The 21,331-nt window shown below is 67.0% G+C and overlaps 1 protein-coding gene across 1 annotated transcript; it reads right to left on the bottom strand.

The window, feature by feature from the left end:
- Positions 1 to 1,231: 1,231 nt before the first annotated feature.
- Positions 1,232 to 20,308, bottom strand: TRPM5 (transient receptor potential cation channel subfamily M member 5). Its single transcript, XM_057727186.1, has 27 exons — positions 19,861 to 20,308; positions 19,326 to 19,447; positions 18,281 to 18,406; positions 16,532 to 16,755; positions 16,213 to 16,306; positions 15,580 to 15,760; positions 14,809 to 14,975; positions 13,832 to 14,015; positions 12,625 to 12,689; positions 12,326 to 12,517; positions 11,951 to 12,053; positions 10,702 to 10,820; positions 9,882 to 10,412; positions 9,677 to 9,800; positions 9,207 to 9,352; positions 8,663 to 8,775; positions 8,317 to 8,409; positions 7,944 to 8,202; positions 7,685 to 7,803; positions 7,368 to 7,500; positions 7,111 to 7,285; positions 3,787 to 3,940; positions 3,198 to 3,379; positions 2,879 to 3,011; positions 2,113 to 2,185; positions 1,718 to 1,784; positions 1,232 to 1,338 (listed from the first exon to the last, which is right to left on the bottom strand). The coding sequence occupies exons 1-27, from the start codon at positions 20,306 to 20,308 to the stop codon at positions 1,232 to 1,234; spliced, it is 4,434 nt and encodes a 1,477-aa protein (XP_057583169.1).
- Positions 20,309 to 21,331: the final 1,023 nt, after the last annotated feature.

Below are 21,331 nucleotides of genomic sequence, written 5' to 3'. Positions count from 1 at the left end.
CGCCTTTCCAGCCACCCCATCACCCTCTTCCCGCATTGGAGCCTCCCAGCTTAGGGCGGGTGGGGGAGGGCTCAGAAAGTTTAAAAATCAAGCCTGTGACCCTCAGTGGCAGGTCTTCCCACATGGGCTGAGGTGACGCCCCACCGTCCCCCAGTTCAGAGCAAGAGGTGGGGACCCCAGGCCAGTCTAGGGGTGGGCTCACAGCTGCTGGTGTGCAGCCCCTGCCTCCGACAGGCCTGCAGACCCCAGGGCTGGGGGCCAGGGGTTGATGTAACCGGTCTGAAGAGGCCAGAGCCCGAGCGGGAAAGTGGCCAGCTGGGCGGGCGCCCTCTCCAGCCGTGGCCAAGCTCACCCTCGACTCTGTCCTACCCAGGCTCTGTGTAAAGATGACCAGTGTCCCGGGACAGTGTCACCAGGACCACTGGGCTGCTGTGCAGGGCAATGAGAACGGTCCCCAGAGGGTGCTGGGGAGGCAGAGGGAGCCAGCACAGCCTGCCATGCGGCTGAGCCCCGGGCCTGGCCCTGCTCTGCTGCCCCTACCCCAGGTCTCGAGGTCCCCAAGGGAAAGAGAGACTGGCCTGCTGGCCACTCACCTTAGCTGGGGCAAGTGCAGGAGCCCAGACCCCATCCCACAAGGCAGGAAACGCCTCCCTCCCATGTGCTTTACTGAACGCCAGACACTTCCCAGCCACTCCTGGGGTCCACTCTGACTTGGGGCTGCAGCCTAAGGTGTGGGTGTGCTTTCCAGGCTCTATTTAAGATAAAGGAGCTTTGCGGGTGGGGGCAGGTCCTCTTGGGGAGGTGACCCGCAGCCACTGCCCAGGCTGGACAGCCCAGCACTCACTGTGCGAGCTGTCAGGGGCGTTGTGAGTTAGAGGACAGAAATTCCAAATGCGAGTGTTTCACAAAAAGACCAGTCTCTTGGCAGGTGGCACAGGTTGGGCGTGGACCCCAAGGCAGCTGTCCCCCAGTGGGAGGTGCCCCCCGCAGGGCGCTTAGCCAGTGTCTGCTCTCCTGTTCCTGGCTGGTTGGTTCTGGACGGGGTGCCGGGACTCTGCCTGTTAGGAAGGGCCCAGGACACCCCGGGAAGGGCAAGGAGTGGTTCCTTTTGATGAAGCCACCAGCCACATCCTGCTGGGGGGCTCTGCTGGAGGTGGGGGGAGGCTGGCATGTCCATGGGGCCTGGCGCTCTGCAAGAGGTGGGCCCCGCGTGCTGATGGTCCAAAGCAGCTCAGGCGTTGGAGGGCGGCTGGCCAGCCTCTGTGTGCTCCCGGCTGCACAGGCCCCCTCCGTGGTCAGCAGAGGCCTGTGGGTTCCCACCACCGAAGTTCTCGGAGTCTGGTGGGGAAGGGAGGCCCCTCAGCTGCTGGGCGCCCACTGGGGCAGCCCCAGGAAGGGAGAGATGGCTCCGGTCAGGTGCAGGGGGTGGGAGCAGCCCAGTGGGGCTAGGCCGAGGCTTGGGAGCCTGAGTGGCCACGCCCCCACACCCTGGCTGAGTTGGTGGGCTCCGTCAGAGGGCCCTACCCGCCCTAAAGACTCTGGCCAGCCAAGGGCCATCAGAGAGCTGGGCCTGTCCCCTCCCAGGACAGGTGGGAAGTGGAGGCCTAGGGTGAGCAGGGGACAGCACAGCCCGAGGCCCTCGCTCTGCCTCCAGGTCAGAGGGCTGGCCATGGGCTGCACGTGCCCACCCGGGACGCGTGGGGACGGTCACACTTACTCCAGTAGGTGCTGCTGTGGGCCAGCGTGTTAGCCACGGAGGAGAGGAGCACCGTGCAGTGGTTGACCTAGAGGAGGGGGCGTGTGCTGGGAGCTCCAGGGCCAGGCCCCGCGTCCACGTCCCTCCCTGCCGGATCCCCCGCTGCCCGGGGACCCCCTTCTGATGGCTGTCACTCGGTGGGGGGGGGAGAAGGGGAAGATTCTAGTGTGGTATGTGGGGAGTGGACAATGAGGGGTCTTAAATGCAGGACCCCCTGGGGAGAGTGGCAGGGTCTCCCCCTCAGGGTGGGGCGCATGCAAGTACCCAAGCCCCAGGCCCTCCCTGCCCTGCCCTGCCCGCTGAGCCCGTGTGCCAGGCCTCGCTGGGAGAGAAGGGCACCCAATGCGCCTGCCCACCTGAGACTCCAGACGCTTGACCCGCCTCTCCTGTTCTCTCAGGCCCCCAAGGTACTTGGCTACAAAGTCCACCCTGCGGCAGGAGGAGGGGGAAGCAGGCCGCTGATGGCAGGGGTGGCAGGGGGCTCCCAGATGGGGGAAACTTGCCGTCCTCCCTGTCCTGTTGCCCAGGCCCTTCGGGTGGGTTTGGGGGTCACTGAGCCTCTGGGGGTGCCTGAGGTCAGGGTGCTCTGGCCCCTCGGACCTGGGTGCAGAGCACGCTGCATCCTCCCTGTGGGCGCGGGGCGGGGCGGGGCCGTCCCCATCTGCAGGCAGGACCAGGCACGTGGGTCTGAGGGGGGGCTGGGGACCCCAGAGCAGAGGGGACATCATGAGTGTTGGCCCCACCCCCCCAAAGCGGGGCCGGCAAGGCCCCAGCAGAGGCCTGTCCAGGGTTGGGAGGCTGCATGCTGGACCCAGCCACGTCCCTGCCACTCTCAGCCTGTTTCCCCAGCTCAGACCCTGTGACGTGAGAGGCACCTCCAGCCTGAAGGCCGCCTGATGCCTAACAGTGGTCCTGGTGAAGATCTCACAGCCCCAGCCCCAGCGAGTGAGGTCTGGCCCTTCACAGGCTCCGCCGGCACCCCTCCTTTCCTGCAGCTGCAGGAACACGGCCAGCGCGCCAGGCAGGGGCCCTTGACCCTGTAGGCAGCCCTGTGGCCTCAGCGCCCCAGGCCCTGCCACGCCCGCCCAGGTGGGGGCCGGGGGAGGGGGGAGGTCCCCGCACCTGTGGGCCGTCCTCCGCAGCAGCTCCTCCCCGCTGTCCTTCCTCCGCTTCTCCAGCTGGCTCAGGAAGTTCTCCTTCTGCACCGCCTCCCAGGTGACCATCTTCTGGTCCAGGGGCTCTGGCAGGTCCCTCTCTGGGAAGGGCGGGCGGCCTCAGGGGCAGCGCCCAGGCCAGGAGGCCCAGAGCCAGGCAGGAGGAGCCCACCCCCAGGGTCACTGCAGACACGGCCAGGACCCGCTGCCCAGGTCCCCCCTGCCCCCCCGCCCTGCCCCGCCCCGCCCCTCGCGGTCCTGGGCAGCGGGTCCAGCCCGGGCCTCACCCAGGCGCGCCCGCTTCTGCGGGGCCTCCTTCTGGAAGAGCCTCTTGAGCACCAGGCTCAGGTGGCTGAGGAGGATGAAGGGCGGGGCCAGGGCGGGCCGCTCCTGGTACTCCACGATGAGGTGGTAGCGCTGGAACTTCCAGAAGGTGTCCGCGTTGCCCTGCACCACCTGGAACGTGTAGCTGCGGACGCACGAGGGCGGCAGTGGGCACACGGCCCAGCTCCCTGCCCCGTTCCTGGAACGCCGAGGGGCTCCCACCCTCTCTTCCCCTCCTCTGGAGTTTTCCACTGCCCCCTCTGCTGCAGCCTTCGCAGACCCAGGCCCTACTCGCTGGGGGGTGGGGGCTTGGGGAAGCAGCGTTCCCCTACCCACATACACACACCTGCCACGCCCTGTGCCACCTCCTAGGTGCCCCGACCCCAGGCCCAGCCCGAAGGGGAGCTACTGTTTCAGGGTGATACCCCATATCCAGGCGCCTCCTGAGGGCAGAGGTGACTGCAGCCTGAGGTCTGAAGGGCCGGGCAGGCCTGGCCCAGGGGTGCTGGGACTAAGGGCCCTCATGGGCAGCGCGAGGGGGCTGGCGGGCACCTGAACATGGCGATGAGAAGGTTCATGAGCAGCACGTTGGTGACCAGCAGGAAGGTGACTAGCAGGAGGATGACCAGCCAGTTGGCGTAGAGGTTGGGGCAGGAGGGCGCGTCCTCCAGCAGCAGGGGGTGCACGGAGCAGTTCACACGGGCTTCTGAAAGGGGGGCGGGCATGTGGGGTGGGGCGGGGTTGAGCCGCCAACGCCCTTGGGAATTGAGAGCATCCTCCCGCTGTCCAGGCCGCCCTGGGCTGGAGGGCCCTGGCTAGGCAGCCAGCTCTTGTGCTTTCCTGGGGATCACCTGGGCTGTAGGGCTCAGAGCCCCTGTCGTGGGTCACCCCAGTCCCAGGCGGTCGGCCTGGCGGTGCTGGCCCCACTTCCTCACCTCTGCTGGGCCGAGGTCACAGCCAGACCACAGGCGCTGGAGGCAGAGCCAAGGCCACGTGGAGGACCCCGGTTTCTGCTGGTTACTGCATGGGCCCCCACCCTGCTTCTCCCTGCACCGAAGGCTCTGCTCCAGGCCAGTCTGGGGAGAGCTGGCCTCAGCCAGCGGAGATGGAGTCTCTCCTGCAGGACTTCTCAGGGCCTTTATGGCTCTACTGCCTATCACGGGACTCTGAGCTGGGGGGCAGATCTGTGCCATTTCCAAAGCCTCTGGAGGCAGAACGCCCTTGACACTGACCACTGGGGGCACGGGGATGAGCCAACCTGAAGAGGGCTCTCTGCGTGGGGAAGCAAGTGCCCTGGGAGCGGGCTGAACGCCACGCCCTGGACTGGGATGCCCTGGGGGGGTCAGCATCCCTGAAGCGCCCGAGGAGCCTAGCTCCAGCCCCTGCCCTGCCTGCCTCTACCCCTGCAGGGCCAGCCTGGACCCCACCCCACCCCAGGAGGTGGGGGGAAGGTGCAGAGGAAGCTGGGGGGGAGTGTGCAGGTGCAGGGGCCCCGAGTGCTGGGGCGTCTCCCCATCAAGAGGGCTTGTAGCTCCAGGTGGTGACCTCCACAGGCCCTGTGTGTGTGTGTGTGTGTGCGTGTGTGTGTGTGTGTGTACCCGGGCACAGGCCTGCATGTAGGCCTGTGTTTCTGTGACTGCCCCTGCCAGTCTGTGCTGTGACTGAGTCGGGGGCCACTGGGGGTCCCTGTCTCTCTGTGTGTGCTCTGTCCCCACCTCCGTGCTTGCGTGTCGGGCTGGCAGGGCCTGTTTCCGTGTGTGCGTGTCCCCCTCATGGGGGTGAGTCCCCCATGAGCGAGTTACTGTGATGGGGGTTGGGGGGATCCCGCGTGAGTTCCCTCCCCAGCTGTCCCCTCCCACCTGGGGCTGATCACGGAGCCTCCTCTCTTCCCCGGCACCCTGAGAGGTGTGCCAGGGCCAGGTCTGGAAAGCATGTCCGTGAAGCTGTAAATCTGTCTGATGGAAGCGGCTCCGTGGTGATGAGACCCCTGTGTCTCCCCCTTGACTCAAAGGTGCCACCGACCAGGCTGGGACATGGGTTGTCCTTGTCTGTGGCCTCCAGAGCCCGGAGACAGGGCTCTACCCTGGACACTCAGCCCCCGGCCCCCTTGGGTACGTGTACGGTAGGGATGGCAGGGCGGCCACCCGGGACCCCACCCAGAACCGAGGCTGGGGGTGCCTTCCCTCTCGGCCCATAAGTGAGTGAATCACTCTTGGCCCGTACCGCCGTGGGCTCACGGGGAGGCCTGGGTGGGTGGGGGTTACCCTGAGAGACGGGGAGGGAAAGGGAGCTGCCAGGACCCTCGGTGCTGGCCCAGGCCCAGCCCTGATCGCGGACTTTCCACTGTGGGACTCGGCCTGGCAGCCATGGCGGCACTTTAGGCCGGACCCCCTGGGAATCTGCATCTCTCCGTCCTGCCCAGGTGGCCCTGGGCTCCTGGGACCCTGGACCCTAACAGAGTTCCCTTGTGCCAGTGTGCGGCCATCGGGGCAGGAGCGACCCCCACCCCTGCCCGTTCCTGGCAGCACCCACCACACTCCCCTCCTCCCGAGGGGCCCCTGGGACTGGAGCACTGTTTGGGGTCATGGCTGCATCCCCCAGCAGGGGCCATATGGTGAGGGTGGGAGGTCTGGAGGGCAGGCAGGGCCTCATTAAACGAATGGCCTGGAAACTAGTGCCCACAAATGAGCAAACACGAAACCCAGTGCCGGGGTGGGTAGGGGGCTAAGAAAACAGCCGAGGAAATGAGCCTGCGGGAACCTAATTAGGGGGCAGCTCCCATGACGGTGCAGCCCCCCCACCCTGGTGGCCTGTTTGCTTCAGTCACGTCCTCATCCCATTGAGAAATATTTACCAGGCCGTGGGCCGCTGACCTTGCCTCATTAACTGCAGTGACGCGCCCAGGCCTCAGGGACGGTGTCCCCGTGATCGCCCCATGAGCCCCAGTGGCCTCCCTCTGACGCCAGCCTGAGCAAACGATCCCTCCACCCCCACTCTTTGCACCAGGAGTGCCCGGCAGGGCTGGTACCCTGCGCCCTCACCCTGGCCCCCTGGCTGCTGCCCACACCCCCTCGTCCTGACTGAATCCCAGCCACCCCAGGGCCCGCACAGGCGTCCCCAACCGCAGCCCAGGGCTCCCCGAGCCCCCACGGCTGAGCCACTCTGCCCCCTACACTGTGCTGACTTGTCTTGGGAAGTTCTTGGAGCCTCCTGCTGCCCCAGTCCCCCGTACAGGGAGACAGGCCCCATGGAGACACCCCTCAGACAGACCACACACCCCCGGCAGGTCAGGCACACACGGGTGGGTCCCCAGAAGCGAGGATGCTGTCAGGAGCGGCTTCCTAGCCAAGGGCCTTTCCAGCAGGTGATCCCAGGCTGTGTGCGGGGTGGGGTGGATGGGGGCTGACAGGAGACCTACTGCCCAGTGGGGACATGTTGGGTGGTGGGGGGGGCAGCTGGAGGGCCCAGACCCCCGGTGACCTGCAGTGCCTACCCGTCCCCCCACCCCACAAGGCTCCCCCCACCCCGCCCAGGCTGCCCTCTCTGCCTGCAGCCCCCGCTCCGTCTCCAGCCTGAGGCCCGAGGTTGGGGCCTCCGCAGCTGACATGCATCAGCCTGGAGCTGTCCCTGCTGGACATGACCCTGTGCGGGTGTGCGAGGCCTGGGGGCCAGCCTCGGGGACCCCTGCTCTCAGCCACTCCAGGCCGGGGTCTCCTATGACCCCCAAATGCCCCTCTCAAGGGCCACATGTCCAGGGTCTAACCAAAGGAAAGTTCACAACTGGACTCGGTTACACCCCGGGGTGGAGTCCTACGCAGAGCTGGCTCAGAGGAGCCCCCACCCCACTCCAGTCCCACCCCCGGGCCGCTCACTGACCATCGATCTCGTCCAGCGGGATCTGCCCGAAGATCTGCAGGTACGGCCGGTAGAGCACGCGGCGGAAGATCCACTCCAGGCGGCCGTCGTGAGGGTGCAGCAGTGCCTGGGTGGTCACGCCGTAGGCCACGAGCCACACGCTCAGGAAGAAGAGGAAGAAAAAGACGTCCTTCATCTCCACGGGGAGGGGTGGGGGGAGAGGAGCGTCAGCACCCGCCTGGGGGCCATGGCCTCCCCGCCCCCCGGGCAGAGCCCACCATCCGCTCCACAATGATGATCTTGGGACCCAGCTGCCTGTGGACGGCGAAGATGTGGATAAGCCGCAGCGTGAACACCATGAAGTCGATGGCGAGGGTCGCGCGGCCGGCCTCAAACACCGAGGGCAGCATCCTGGGGGCAGCGGGAGGGCAGGCTGGGCGGCTGCCAGTGCCCAGAGAAAGCGGGGGCTTCCCTCGGGACACAGCGCGGGACACACACGCGCGGGCTTTCCGGGGCCTGAGCGGACCCTTCCTGAAGGAGCCCCGCCCACCAGCCCACCGGGACTGCCCCTGCCGGGCCTCTGGGCCCCGCAGACCTGCAGGTGACACCAACGAGAAACAGGAAGATGGCCACCATGTCACACTTGTTCCAGTTGTCCTCCACATAGAGCGTGAACTTCTTCACCAGGTGCGTGTCCTCGTCTGTGAAGAAGCCCTGGCAGGCGGCAGACAGCCCGGTGACAGCTGCCCCCGCCTGGCTGGGGGCAGCCCTGCCCGGGCCAGGATGTGGCCGGCGGGAACCGGGGCTCTGTCTGGGGCGGCGCCGGGGCTCAGAGGGCCGGGCCTACCACTGACCTGCCGGATCTCCTCCAGCACCAGCGTGAAGACCCAGAAGTACAGCGTGACCTCAGCCCCCGATGGCCCCTGCGGAGGGGGCCTGAAGTCCACCAGCAGGACGTAGGTGAACAGGAAGAGGAACGCAAAGTACATGACCACGTTCCCCAGAAACACGGTCACGGGCGCCCCCCAGAACTTCCGCCAGCGCGTGAGCAGGAAGGCGGCCCGTGGGCCTCGGCGGCTCTCAGTCCTCGACGCCACGGCCAGTTCCTCCGCCCTGCACCACAGAGGGGTCCACGGCCAGCAGTGAGACGGGTGGCTGAGGCCCGGAGCTCGCCTCTGCCCATGGAGGCCAGCCTCCCCGCCGCTGGCCCCCCTGCTGAGACCTCACCGGCCGCCTGGGCCACAGAGCAGGGTCTTCTCCGTGTCCAGGCTGTCCAGCTCCTGCAGGTCCTCCGGGCCTGTCCTCAGTGGGGCCTCCTCACTGGGAGCACAGAGGACCCTCAGGGACGTGGGAAGGGCACCCAGAGGCACCCGCTTGGCCCCGGGCTCCCAGCCAGCAAAGGAAGTGCTGGACACACTCAGACAGGACACGGGTAGGGGGCGCACACGCGGGGCCCACATGGATGCTGGATGCGGGGGGTGGGGGGTACTGAGGACATGCCACCACCCGCACCAGCAAAACCCAGGGACCCCCAGCCGCTCTGGCAAGCCGGCTGCTGCCTGTCCTGACGGACCTGAAGGTGATGAGGTTGGTGTAGACGAGGGCCGGGCAGAAGAAGGTGCCCAGCAGCCGCAGGATGGATGTGCCCAAGGCCATGTCCCCCCACCAGATCTTGGTCAGGAAGGCCTGAAGTAAAGGCACAGTTGCTGCCCCACCCCCGTGATGCCCGCAGCAGGCCTGCCTGTCACGGTTCAGCTGAAGCATCGCCCCTCCCAGCCCTGGCTCCCGGAGCCCCCTGGAGCCTCCATCCTATTGGGAGGGAAGACCCTTCAATGGGGGAGGCCAGGCTTGCAGGTCCGGGGGGACTGCGCTGAGGAAGTGGCATTTCTGCTGAGACCAGAGGTGGAGAAAGGGCTGGACAAAAGGGCTGGACGCGGGGCGAGGGGCCAGCAGAGGGAGCTGGGCGGGCAGCTTTCAGGAGGAAGCCCTCTCCCGTCCCCCCACCCCCATGGCCGGGACACAGGCTGGGGGAGGGGCGTGAGGGAGGTCAGCTGGGGCACCTCCCGCCTGCCCAGCCCCTGGCCGCACAGCCACCCCCTCCCCGGCCCGGGGCTCACCTGCACCCCGTCGTGGGCAAAGAAGGTCTTGGTGTCGGCCTCGGTGGCCAGGTGCAGACAGGTGGTCCTGCTCCAGCAGCGGTTCCGGCGCACCAGCAGGGCGAAGGCCCGCTCCTCGCTGTTGCGGTAGCACTCGGAGAAGAGGTCTGCCCGAGGGCACGGCCACTGCCGTGACGCCCAGGCCGGGTTGCCTGCCTCCCTCCTCTGGCCCGAGCTGGGCCCTGCAGGATGGGCCCTCTGCCCTGCGCCCACCTCCCCGGGGGCCGGTGAGGCCTGGGGTGGGGGGCACGTGGGTGCTGCCCGACCCCGCCTGGCCTCCCTCTACCTGAGTGTCCCTGCCCAGCCGGCCTGGGGTGTGGAGCTGCATCCTCCTCGCGTGTACCGGTCTGTCCCCTCCACTGGGATGTAGGGAGGAGCCCAGGGGCCCCAGGGGCACAGGCCACCCCGCCTCCACTGCCCCCGTCGCTCACCCAGGGCCAGCTGCTCATACTTGGCGTCGCGAAGGGCACGGCGCGCCTGGGCCTCCGTCTCCAGGTGGGACATCTCTTTGACGATCTTGCAGGCCGCCAGGGCTGCTGCCACCCCCTCCTGGCCCTGGGAGGCCAGGTCTGAGGATGTGGCCAGCTCCCCCGCCCCCTGGGAACCCCCCTAGGCGCCCCTCCCTGGAAGCCTCACCATGGCCCAGAAGTAGGTGGCCATCTCGTGGTGGTTCTGCAGCACCGCCCAGAGGAACAGGTCCCGCCAGGGCTTCTCGCTCCTCTGGTTCATGTCCAGCAGCGCCTTCTGGCCCGTGGGCCGCCGGGCCGGGCCCCGCTCCTGGAGGATGGGGGTGTCAGCCCACAGCCGTGACCCTGCCCAGCCCCGCCACCGCCCAGCGCTCACCGCCTGGTAGAGGCCGCGGCAGGCGTCGTGCAGGAAGTCCTTGAGCACCCGCGACACCTCATGCAGGGAGAAGGCGGGCGACCCCGTGGGCGGCTCCCGGGCCTGCTGGGTGCCCAGCCCAGCCAGTGTCAGGCGGCCCTCCTCGTGCTTGCGCTGCAGCAGGTCGAAGAGCAGGCTCTTGGGGGGCGCTGAGCGGTAGAGCTGTTGCAGCCGCCCGTAGGTTAGGAAGTCCGCCACGTCGGCGCCGTTGTCCACAAAGAGGCGCACAAACTCGGGCTTGTTGCTCACCAGTGCGTCCATCATCACCTCCTCCAGGTCGCGGGACTGGGTGGAGGGGAAGGGGGGCCGGTGGGGAGGGGCAGGGGACCCTCAGCAAGACCCCCAGCTCCTGGGCAGCCCGCCTGTCCTGCTGTGCCCAGGCAGCCCACACCCACCACAGTTCAGCCCATCTCGCCTGGGGGGCCGAAGAGTGAGGCGGCAACGGGAGATGCCCTGGCCACCACCACCCCCCCGGCCCCCAGGGCAACAGCTGGGCCAGAATGGACCCGGACACCCCCTGCCCCCAGCCCCTCAACAGGTCCCCGCCTGGTGCCGGCCAGAGGCAGGGCAGCACCTTCCACTCCACGTCCCCGTTGAAGATCTCACTCTTGGCGATGTCCACACGGTCCCAGGCCACGGCCAGCTTCAGCTCGTCCAGGTAGTCCTGTGCGTCCTGACTGTGGCTCTTGCAGGCTGCGGATGGAGTGGGTGGGGGGTGAGGGTGAACCTAGGCGCTGGCAGAGCCGGTGGGCACAAGGTCCCTCGAGGTGGGTCTCCTCAATGCACGGCCACAGGAACAGTGCCCTGCTTCACACCACACCCTCTAGATCCACAAGACATCGCAAGACCCCCAGGAGCCAATGCTGGGAGCGCCAGGACCCCGGGGGCCCAAGGGGTGAGTGGCATGGGGGCTGCCGGCGGCCTGTCTGGAGGAGCCTCCCCTCCCTCCAGGGTGTCCCCGGCCCCACCCCACACAGCCCCTCCCTGCCTGGGGCTGTGTCCCCCGCCAGTGGTCAGCCCCTCGACACGTGTGTATGTCCTATAAGAAGCACATGGAGTGACAGTCAGAAAATGGACACACCCTGAGTGTCTATCAACAGAGGACAGGGAAACAAAACGTGTCATGTTACTCCGCCCTGAAGAGGAGAGGAGCCCTGACACAGGCCACAACGTGGACGGCCCCCAAAACATCATACTCTGTGGAAGAGACACCAACGGCCATGCAGTGTGTGACCCCACTCATAGGAAATGCCCCAAATAAGCAAAGCTTCAGAGATGGCAGATTCGTGGTTGCAGGGGCTGGGGGAATGGGGTGACTAGCAGGGGTCTTCTGCATGGTGGAAATGTTCTGGAATTAGTAGTGACGGTGCACGACCTTGTGAAAACACTGAAACCTCCTGAATTCGCTGAACACTTCAGTTTTTTAAATTGTGATAAAATATAGCTAACAGAAAACTTGCCAAAGACAGAAGTTTTCATGGATTTCTGTGTCATCCTTGCACCCAGGCCTTGGCCGGCTCTGTGTTCCTCCGGTTTTGTTACATGTGCTGCCGCCGAAGTGAGCAGTGACTGGTACACATGCTCACATGCTAGCACACGACGCTTACATGTCCACACACACACACACGCAGCTGAGCGCAGCCGTCCCAGACGTCCTGGCCGTGGACAGCCCCTGGGCGGCAGCCCCGCCCTCGGCACAGGCCCCTGGAGGCCGAAACCCAGGAGGGTGCGGGGGTGGGAGTCACCCCTCTCCAGGCTGGTCGGCCATCTGCCTCTGTCCGGTGCCCTCCACGGGCCTCCCAGCGGGGGCAGCCAGGCCTCACCTTTCACCAGCGCCTTGAGGATGACCGTGTCCAGTTCCTCGGAGCCCTCCTGCTCGAAGTCATGCACGGTGAGCAGGTGCGGGTGGGAGGTGATGTTCTGCAGCTGGGGACACCCGGACAAAGGCTCCCAGGTGGTCCCTCGGGCAGGGCACGCTGTGTGTGACCCCACATCCCTCAGGGAGAATCCCAGTCCACTGCCCACTGGACCCGGGGCCACCCTACCCGCAGACTGAGGCGCCACCGCCAGGGTGAGCGTGGGACGGGGTGGAGGGCTTTGCAGCCAGAGGACCAGGCACAGACATGCACTGCAGGGGGCGGGGTCCAGGCAGGGACCCTCGCTCGGCCCTCCTGACGGCAACCTTGGGCGGCTCATACCAGTTCTGTCCAGTGCACGACGTCCTCCCAGGAGAAGTGCTCACCGGGGAACTTCTCTCTAAACTGCTTCTCGGCCACTTGGGGCACCAGGAGGTGGGGCTGGTTCACCAGGGCAGCGATCACATCGGCGATGCCCCCAGAGCCCGCCAGGATCAGCCACGGGGCAGCATGCTCCACGGCCCTGGATATCCTCTGAGTGGGGTGGGGAGGGACAGCGGGCCAGGTCAGCTCTGGGCGCCGCCCCTGCCCTGGCGGGGGGCTCTGCAGGAGCCCCCACCCCACCCCGACCCCCCGCCTACCTCCAGGGTGCTGGGGTCACCGTTGACCAGCAGACAGAGGACGGGGATCTCGATGCTGCTGGTGCCTGCGGACAGGGCACAAGGTCGACCCAGGTGCCCAGGCGAGCGGAGGGCCAGGGACCTGCCGCGTGGGGAGAACACCACGGCCTCCGACCATCCACCTGACACGTTTTCCGGGCAGGCTCCAGCCAAGAGGTTTTTCTAGAGAAGTGTGGGATCCAAGCTGCCCCGTCACCCGGGGACACGGATGCTAGGCCCACACCCCACTGTCCGAGGAGGCCGCTTCGGTGGCTATTTAAATCTCAAGTTGAACATTCAGTCCCTGGCTGCACCAGCCACATTCCAAGGGCCTGGCCTCTCTCCCCATCAGGGCAGAAAGCTCTGTTGACCACCTGCCAGGTCATCTAAGGCCCTTGGAGCACATTGAAGAGGTAAAGGAGGGGCGCTGGTCAGTTTCTCCCCCCAAAATCCAGAAATGAGACTTTTGAATGTGAAGCCCTGAGAAGCCTGGACTTGCTGGGTAGGCTATGTGGGAGGAGTCCAAACTGCCAGGAGGACGCAGGGCAGGCAGGATCGTCCGCTCCCCCGAGAAGGGTTCCCTCTAACTCCCAAGGAGCCAGTTGAATGAATGTGGAGGGTATCAGGGTGCGTGGGCTGCCAGGCTCCAGGAACCCAGGGCTCAGCACGGCACCCACATGGGATGGTGTAAACACAGCTTCAGTTGTGCTTTCGTTAAAGAGTGCTCCGTTCACAAATATTTCACATTTCTCATGAATACTGTAAGCACCTGCATATCTTGGTTATAAATATGAGCCGTGCACCAGTATTCGCAAATCCGCTTTTGAACCCGCTGCTGGCTGTGGCACCGCCCGTTGTCCAGGCAACACGGCCCCCTGGTGGCAGCTTACCTCTGGCTGCCGGTGGAGGGAAATCGGCCCCTTGAAACTTGCAAATCTCATTTTCTTTCCAAAGCCCCGAGTCCACAGCATGTCACCGCCTGGCAGGGCTACTCTCTGCAGCTGCATCCCCTGGTCACTCTGGCCAGCAGCTCCCCCTCCCAGCGCCCCCCCCACCAGGGGCCTGGGTCTCAACAGCCTGACGTGCTTGGTGCCCTCGGCCTGGAATGCCCTTCCCTGCCCACCCTGGTGGTCCTTCCAAGCCCTGCCTTGTCCCCTGGCAGCCTCCCTGGGTGGCAGGTGGGCCTCACCTCCGTAGCCGGTCCTCTGCTCCGAGATGTGCTTCTCTAGCCGCAGCCGCAGCTCCGTGGGCTCTTCACCCTTCCCGGGGGGCGCCGGCTCCACCAGGATGAAGTGTGAGTGGTTCTTGTCCAGGGAGCAGAGGGGGCCCTGGGTGCCACCGTTGTCCGTGGGGTAGTGGACAGGGCTGTTCTCCTGGGCCCCCCACGTGCACTGTGAGGCCTAGGCAAGCCTTCTGTCCAGGCCTCCCGCTGCCCAGAGGGAGGGAGGGCTGGCTGCTGTTTTGGGGGGCCCAGGGGGAGGCAAGGGAGGGAACCCTCTAGACAGAACCCAGTGCCACGGGGAGCTCTACTCACAGGGCTGCCAGGGCCTCCTCTGGACCAGCCTCAGACCCCTCCCCCAGGGTGGGAGCAGAGGCTGCTCGCCCAGGGTCACCCAAGCTGGTAGGGCGGTGGTCAAGTCGGGCATTTGGGCACCGATCTGGGCAGGGTCCTTGATCCCAGGCCCCCACCCCGAGTCTGTGCCTGCTGGGAGCCTGGCAGCCCCCTCCCCACGCTGTTCCCTGGGCGATGCTGCCACCTGCTGGCCGCATGCTGGGCGCGCAGCTCCCCCTCCTGCCTGTCTCCTTCATCCTCCCAGGTCCTGCCCTCCCCTGCCTGCCCTCCCCTGCCTGACCTTTCCCACTGCCCTCCTCCCTCCTGCCCTCCCCGCTCCCGGCTCTGAGTCCTGTCTTCCCACTGCCTCAGTGCTGCAGAGAAGCCTGGCTTCCCCCAGGGCCCGAGAGCCCCCGCGAGCAGGAGCTGGTCTGTCCACTGTTGGCCTGACACGTGGGGGGGACTCAGGCACAGATGGCGGCATGCGGTCAGCCTGCAAGGCTGCCTTGGTGGCCTCCATAGGGCATGCCCTCCTGCCCTGGGGTGGCTGCTGCTCAGGGCCCTCCCAGGCCCACCGTGTCCCGAGGCCACAGTGCCCCGAGCCGGACACTCACCTGGGCATCGTCCAGAAGCTGACGGTGCAGCACGCGGCCCAGTGAGGCGATGCCAATGGCCACCACACGGGCCTTGGTGGACGTGCTGGCCAGCGAGTGGTCGCGCACAGCCTGCCCGACGTGCCGGGCGAGGCCCACGCAAAGGGCGCTGGTCAGGATCCAGGCTCCTGCGGGCACGGGCATCACTGTGCCTGCCTGGCAGCCCCAGGGCCTCCCACCGCCTCCAGCCAGGCACCCTCCCACCTGCTGGGAGCCGCCCCCAGCCGCCGTCTGTGCAGAGCAGGCCCCGACACTGTCCCGCGGCCTGTGCGGGACTCGAATCAGGAAGCCTTTCCAGATGGCAAAGACCTCAGCCCAGGAGTGCACAGACAGGGCCTTTATCTTTTCCACAATCATCTCTGGGTTGAAGGAGACCAGAGGCCCCACAGTGGTGCCTGGGTTTTCTGAAGGCCCAGCCGGCCCCAAAACAGAGCCCGGTAGTTTGGCTCTGACCCCAGCGACTGGCCGGCCAGATAGCTGCCCCGAGGGAGGCGGAGGGGGCAGCGGAGTGTGGACATTGTCACCCCCCCACCGGGTGTCTCGCTGAGGCCTGTGGGCCCCACGTGTGGCCAGGCCCTCCTGAGGGAGGCTCTGGGCCTGGGGACCCTCAGCCCCTCTGCTGCGTCCCTGGGAGCTGCTCCCACCACCGCGGCGGCACCGGCACCGGCACCGTGGAGGGCGGGCGCCGGCGGGGGTCAGCAGGCTGCGCGGGGGGCCTGGCCGGGGCCTCACCTGTGCTCTGAGCCGCCTTCACCAGCCCCTTGCGAAGCACATCCCGCAGCCAGGGCTTCAGGGCGAAAGGCCGCTCCTCGCCCACCAGCGACACCACCAGGTTGGGGGCCGGCAGGTGCCACTCGGCCAGCAGGAGGTTGAAGAGCACAGACGGGGCCACGCCGCTGGGCACCTTCACGAACTGCAGGGCAGGGGGTGGGTGGTACTGGGCACAGGGAGCTGGTGACAGGGGTGCGGGGTAGGGGGCCCTGGGCACAAAGGCGGGCTGGGCTCCAGGGGACGCAGGGCAGGGCCGCAGCCGGGGGCAGGGCCGCAGCCGTAGCCAGGGCTCCCAGTCCCTGTCTCCACCTGCTGTGTGACCTGGGCGTCCCCAGCCCATCGGTGAGAGGCCGAGGCCAGAGAGAGGAGGGGCCTGGGCACGCTGTGCACGGGGGTAGGAGGCAGGGGCTGGAGAGCCCTGCCAGCCCGGGAACTGTCCCCGCCTGGGGGCTCCGGACAGCCCCCACCCCGCCAGTGGCGTGAGAGAGAAGCCCGGGAAAGGGTGGGCGCTGGGGCTCCGGGAGCAGGGGGGGATGTGGGGCGGAGGCGGCCAGTCCCCGGGGCGGGGGATGGGGGCGGCGGGCAGCCTCTCACCTTGCCTCGCTTCTTCCCACACCCTCCAAACTCGATCTCGCCCCGGCACAGGCCCGGGCCCTGTCTGTCGCCGGCACCCTGCATGGGGCCCTCTCTGCAGGGACAGAGCCCACTCCTGAGGGCGTGAGAGGCAAGCCCTGCCCCCTCCCGCCAGAGACCGGGGCTGCCTTCACCAGGGAAGAAGCCCCTCTCCCCAGCCCACCGTCTGCCCCGGTGCCCTTCCCACCGGCCGGCCCTCCTGAAGCCCCACCGTCTGACCCGTCTGCATCGCCCTCTTCGCCCTCCACTCCCGCCCCCCAACCCTGACGCTCCTACTCACCCCTCCCTGGGCGCCACGAGCTGGCCGCGCCCGTCCCTGCTTCTGCCGAGGCTTTGGCGGGGGGGGTCCTGGAAGCCCCAAAAGACAGCGGAGGTCTTGCAGCCCACCTGTCCCTCACCCCCGTCAGCCAGGGCACGGATGGGACCCTGGGTGTGCCTGGTGCCCGGGCAGGGGGTGGGGGCGCAGCAGGTGAGCAGGTGAGGCCTGTGTACATGGCTCAGGAGCTGGGGGTGGGGGGGAACCGAGGAGGGAGACACATCCCTCCTTGCCCAGGTGGGCCCAGGAGGCCCAGGGAGAGAAGGTTCTAGCCACATGCCCCCACCCTTCCCACCACCCAGGGACTTTCCCACCAAGCCCTCAGCCCTGGCCCAGCGCTGCCCACATGCCCGGTGGGGTCGGCACGTTAGCAGACACTCAGGGGCTGTGCCGGGGTCCCGGGAACGGCCAGAGTGATAGGGACCTGGGTCCCATCGGCCGGCCTGGCAGCAAGCACCCCCGTGCCTCCTGGACCCACTGCTGACGGCTACCAGCCAGGGCCCAGCGCGGCCCCCACCACCCGGCCACAGCCCCCCACAGCCCCCCACAGCCCCCCACAGCCTGTCTCCAGTGGTTTCCTCTGCAAACTCAGTGGGCGGAGCACGCCCGCCCTGCCCCCACCCTCTCAGAACCTGGGGCCGGAACACAAGAGGAGCAAAGGTCTTTTCAGAGCCAGTGGGACCCTAGGTCCCAGGAGACCCGAGAGGTCCACTCTGTGAAGCTCTGTCTCCCCGGCTGTCCTGCCCACCGTGAGTGTCGGCCGTGCCCCCTTCCGCAGGAGTGTTTTCCCAGCTCCTCCGGGGTCAGCTCCACCCGCCCTCTCCCCCAGGAGGTGCCCCGGGCAAGGCACAGCCGGGACCGTACCCTTTGTGAGAGGAGAATTAATCACTCGGTAAAATGCCCATTCTCAAGGCCAGGCCAGCCCTTTGTCCCTTAAAGAGGGGCCACCTGTGTACACAGCAGGGGGTGGCAAGGGGGCACCTGCAGGCACGACATGGTCCTCCCTCCACGTCCCCCAGATGGTGTGTCCAAGCCCTAGTGCCTGTGCTAGCGAAGATGCCTTTTGTGGAGACAAGCTCTTTGCAGATGTGATCAGTTAAGAGGCCATTAGGATGGGCCCTGGTCCAGTGACCGGAGGGTCCTTATACAAAGAGTGAAGAAACCAAGTGAAGACGGAGACAGAGACTGGGGGGAGGCGGCCACAGCCCAGGGGCGCCTGGACCCCCAGAAGCCGGAAGAGGCAGGAAGGGCCCTCCCCTGGAGCTGCTGGAGGGAGCGCGGCTGCGCAACCTTGATCAGGGATGCTGGCTCCAGAGCAGGGAATCGATCCCCTTGGGTCCAGGCTGCCCATCTGTGGGACTTTGTTACAGCTGCCCGGGGCACTGGTACAGCCTGTATCTTGTCCCGCCCCCGCCCTCCACACCCAGGCCTGGCCCCAGACACGAGCCTCCAGTATTGAAAACCAATGATCACCCGCTCAGAAAGGCCATATTCAAATCCCACCCCTCTGCGCACCCTGCCCTGGGGTGGGAAGCGGGAGGATTTGCATCTGACCGCACCCCCAGGGCTGGGCCTCGTGCTCCTGGTACCAAGCGCCTGTGAGGCCCTGCCCTGTCGAGGCACGGAGAGCGTGGGGGACCTGCACGCAACCGCACAGCCCCGGGGGGAGACTAGACCTGGCCTGGGCTTGGGCACGGGCCAACGTTCACCCACCTCGGCGCCGCCGCCCTCTGGGTTGTCACTGCAGGAGTGTCCCAGGGTGGCCATAACGAATGACCACCAACCGGGAATCTTGAAACAAGAGGGGTTGATCCTCCTGTGGTTCTGGAGGCCAGACATCTGCAATCCAGGTGTGGGCGCGCCACACTCCCTCCAGAGGCTCCAGGAGAGGGGCCTTACCGCCTCTTCCAGCTTCTGGGGCTCCAGGCGTCCCTGGGCTTGTGGCCGCCTCCCTCCAGCCTCTGCCTCCACCCTCACGTCCCTGTCCAAGTCTCTCTCTCCTTATAAGGACGCTGGTCATTGGATGAGGGCCCGCCCCCCTGCTCCACTATGATCTCATCGTAACTAATTGCTTCTGCAAAGCCCCTCTTTCCAAGTAAGGTCACATTCTGAGGTTCTGTGTGAATATGAATTTGGGGGGACACGCTTCAACCCCAAAGTACAGGCTGCGAAGTGGGGAGTATTTGTACCATGCAGGGAGGGTGGGGCTGAGCAGGGCTTGAGGGGGGTGGCCACGCTCCCGCCAGGGCCTGTCATCCCTCCCCACACAGTGGGATGCACCGCCACCCCAGGGTGTGTGGGGCCTGGGTGGCTCTGATGTGCTTATAGTCCGTGAGCCTCGGGCATCCCCACTGGGGGTGGGGGGACCTGGAGGGGACAGGAGGGGTGGTCCCTGCCTCGGGAGTGGGTGCTGGGGGGCCTTCCCTCCCCCGGCCCACATCGCCCTTTCCTCGGCGGGTGAGGGCAGGTGGTTCTCGACGTCCCTGGGGCCACAACCAGGACTCCTCACCCCTCGGAGGCCTGGGCCCGGCCCCTGGCTTCCCAGCCCTGGGGGTCAAGGGGGAGTTGGGGTCCTGTGCCAAGTGCCCGGGTGGCACCACGCCAGACACCAGGCAAATGGGGCCACCAAGTGGGAAGGACATGCAAACGGCACATTTGCATGAGCAGGTGTCCAGGTCTTTGACGCCCCTGTTCCTGGAGGGGGCAGGGGAGTCTGGGGGGCTGGGGGTCCTGTGTCACCCCTGCTGGAATCCCGCACCCCCATGGCCGACAGGGAGAATGGAGGCAAGACCTCCAGCCCCAGCAGCAGAGGCACCGGGGGCTCTTGCTTGGCAGGGGATGGGGCAGACGGCCACGCCTGGTCAGAGGCCACCAGGGGAACTGCCCCCGTGAGGGCAGAACTGGGCAGCCAGGCCCCGGGTGTCCCAGCCCAGCCCTTCGCCGGGCTGTGTCCCTGCACAAGCCCCTGGCCCACTCAGCCCCGCTCATCCTGCCTGAGATGGGAGGTCGGCAGTGAGGAGAAGGCACCCAGGGGCCCCACGCTCAGCCAGGCAGTGGTCAGCGCTGCGGGCCCTTGGCCCCCAGTGAGGACGCGGGTCTCCCTGGGCCGGGAGTGGAGGGCATGGCTTGGAGGGGGGGCAGTGAGGGGGTACAGCCGCCCATGTGCTACAAGCCCCCCACCTGGACAGGGGCTGGCTCGGAGCCCCAGCTCCCTGAGTCGAGCTCCCCAGGGCCGTGGGGCCGCCCCTTCTGCCCAGACCCACCCCAAGCCCCTTCCCAAGTGCCCCCCTCACCCGCAGAGGGACGGTCCCCCTGCAGCCCCAGGAAGGCGGGACTCTTCCCAGGGTCCAGAGGAGGACACGGAGGCGAGAGCCAGGCTGTGGCTGGGGAGGAGGGCGCCCCACTCCCGCTCCCACCTGGGGGCGGGCGGCCTGGGGCTCCTACCTGCCGGCTTTCTCCCTGGGGCCCAGACATGCAGCTGCTGTCCAGGAGCAGTGAAGGTGCCCACAGCCTGGCACCCGCAAGCCCGCACGCCCGGCTCTCCTCCTCCCCACCCACCACACCTGGCACCTGGGCAGCCAATGCTGTGACCAGGAATGGGTGCCACCCATTGGCCCCACCCAGCCCACAGTCCTGCTCCAGCCAAAGCCACCGGGTACGAGGGCCAGACTTCCCCGGCCTGATGGGCCCAGTGACCCCCTTGGGCAGGACCAGCCTCCCGGTGCCAAGGGGCGGCCTCATGTCGGGGTGGCGGCCCGCACTCCCACCGTGGGTTGTGCCACCTTGTCTCAGCTTCCCACCAGGCCTCAGTCTATCTCTCTGGTAAATGGGAGTGGCCAACCCCGGGGCTGTGGCCCAGCCGTCCGTGGAGGACCTGCGAGCGGAGACTGCCCCCCACCCCAGGGTCCCACAGAGCGGAGAGGCAACGGCACCCGGGTGCACTGTCCTGGAGGGCGGCACGGCTGGGCCAGGAGTCAGGCCGTCAGCACCACAGGCTCTGCACAGACACTGTCCCTCCAACCCTGGAGCCCCACACCCTGCAAATCCTTTGGGCTCCTTAACCCTGGGCCTCAGTTTCTGTAAAAAAAGGGGATCTAAGTTGCCCGGCTTCTGGGAGCTTGCGGGTAACACACGAGAACAGATGACAGTTCTGTGTGCCCCTTCCCCAGAGACCCCGGGACCCCCTCCCAGGGACCCCTCATCCTCTGAGCTCCAGGATGGGTGGGAGACCCCGTCCAGGCCCCGCGCGCTAAGACCCCTGGTGGCCTCTCCTGTCTGGCCCTTTGGCCACCAGGGGGTGCCCCAGGACCACAGGCTCAGCTGGGGCTGGTGGAGGTGGTCTGGCCTCTGGAGGCCGCTCTGCCCCTGGACACCAGGGCTCCGTCTTGGGCTGGGCACGACCCAGAGCTGGGCCTGGAGCCCACCCAGAGAGGAGAGGGGTTGTCTGAGGATTCCGCTGGAAAGACTGGATTCCAGGTAAGTGGGCTCCAAGGCAGGGACCCCACAAGTCTTCAGGGCCTGAGACCCTGTGGACCAGATTCCAAGGGGGAGACACCAATCTCAGGGTTCCTGGACAGAGCCAGACCCAGACCCAGGCCTGGCAAGGCGGTGGGACTCGGCCAGGCCCCAACTCCAAAAGACCAGCCTGGGGCCTGGCCCCGCCTTGGGTCCTGCCAATGTGAGGGGTATATGGAGAGTGAGGGGGTCTCCCCAGACCCTCTGAGCCTGGGGGGCAGGAGGCACACGGTCCTTGCCCTCCTTGCA

Source organism: Hippopotamus amphibius, chromosome 3 (genome assembly GCF_030028045.1).
Source record: "Hippopotamus amphibius kiboko isolate mHipAmp2 chromosome 3, mHipAmp2.hap2, whole genome shotgun sequence".
Taxonomy (NCBI): domain Eukaryota; kingdom Metazoa; phylum Chordata; class Mammalia; order Artiodactyla; family Hippopotamidae; genus Hippopotamus; species Hippopotamus amphibius.
Note: the sequence above shows the minus strand (reverse complement) of the source record. Positions and strands in the feature narration are given on the sequence as shown.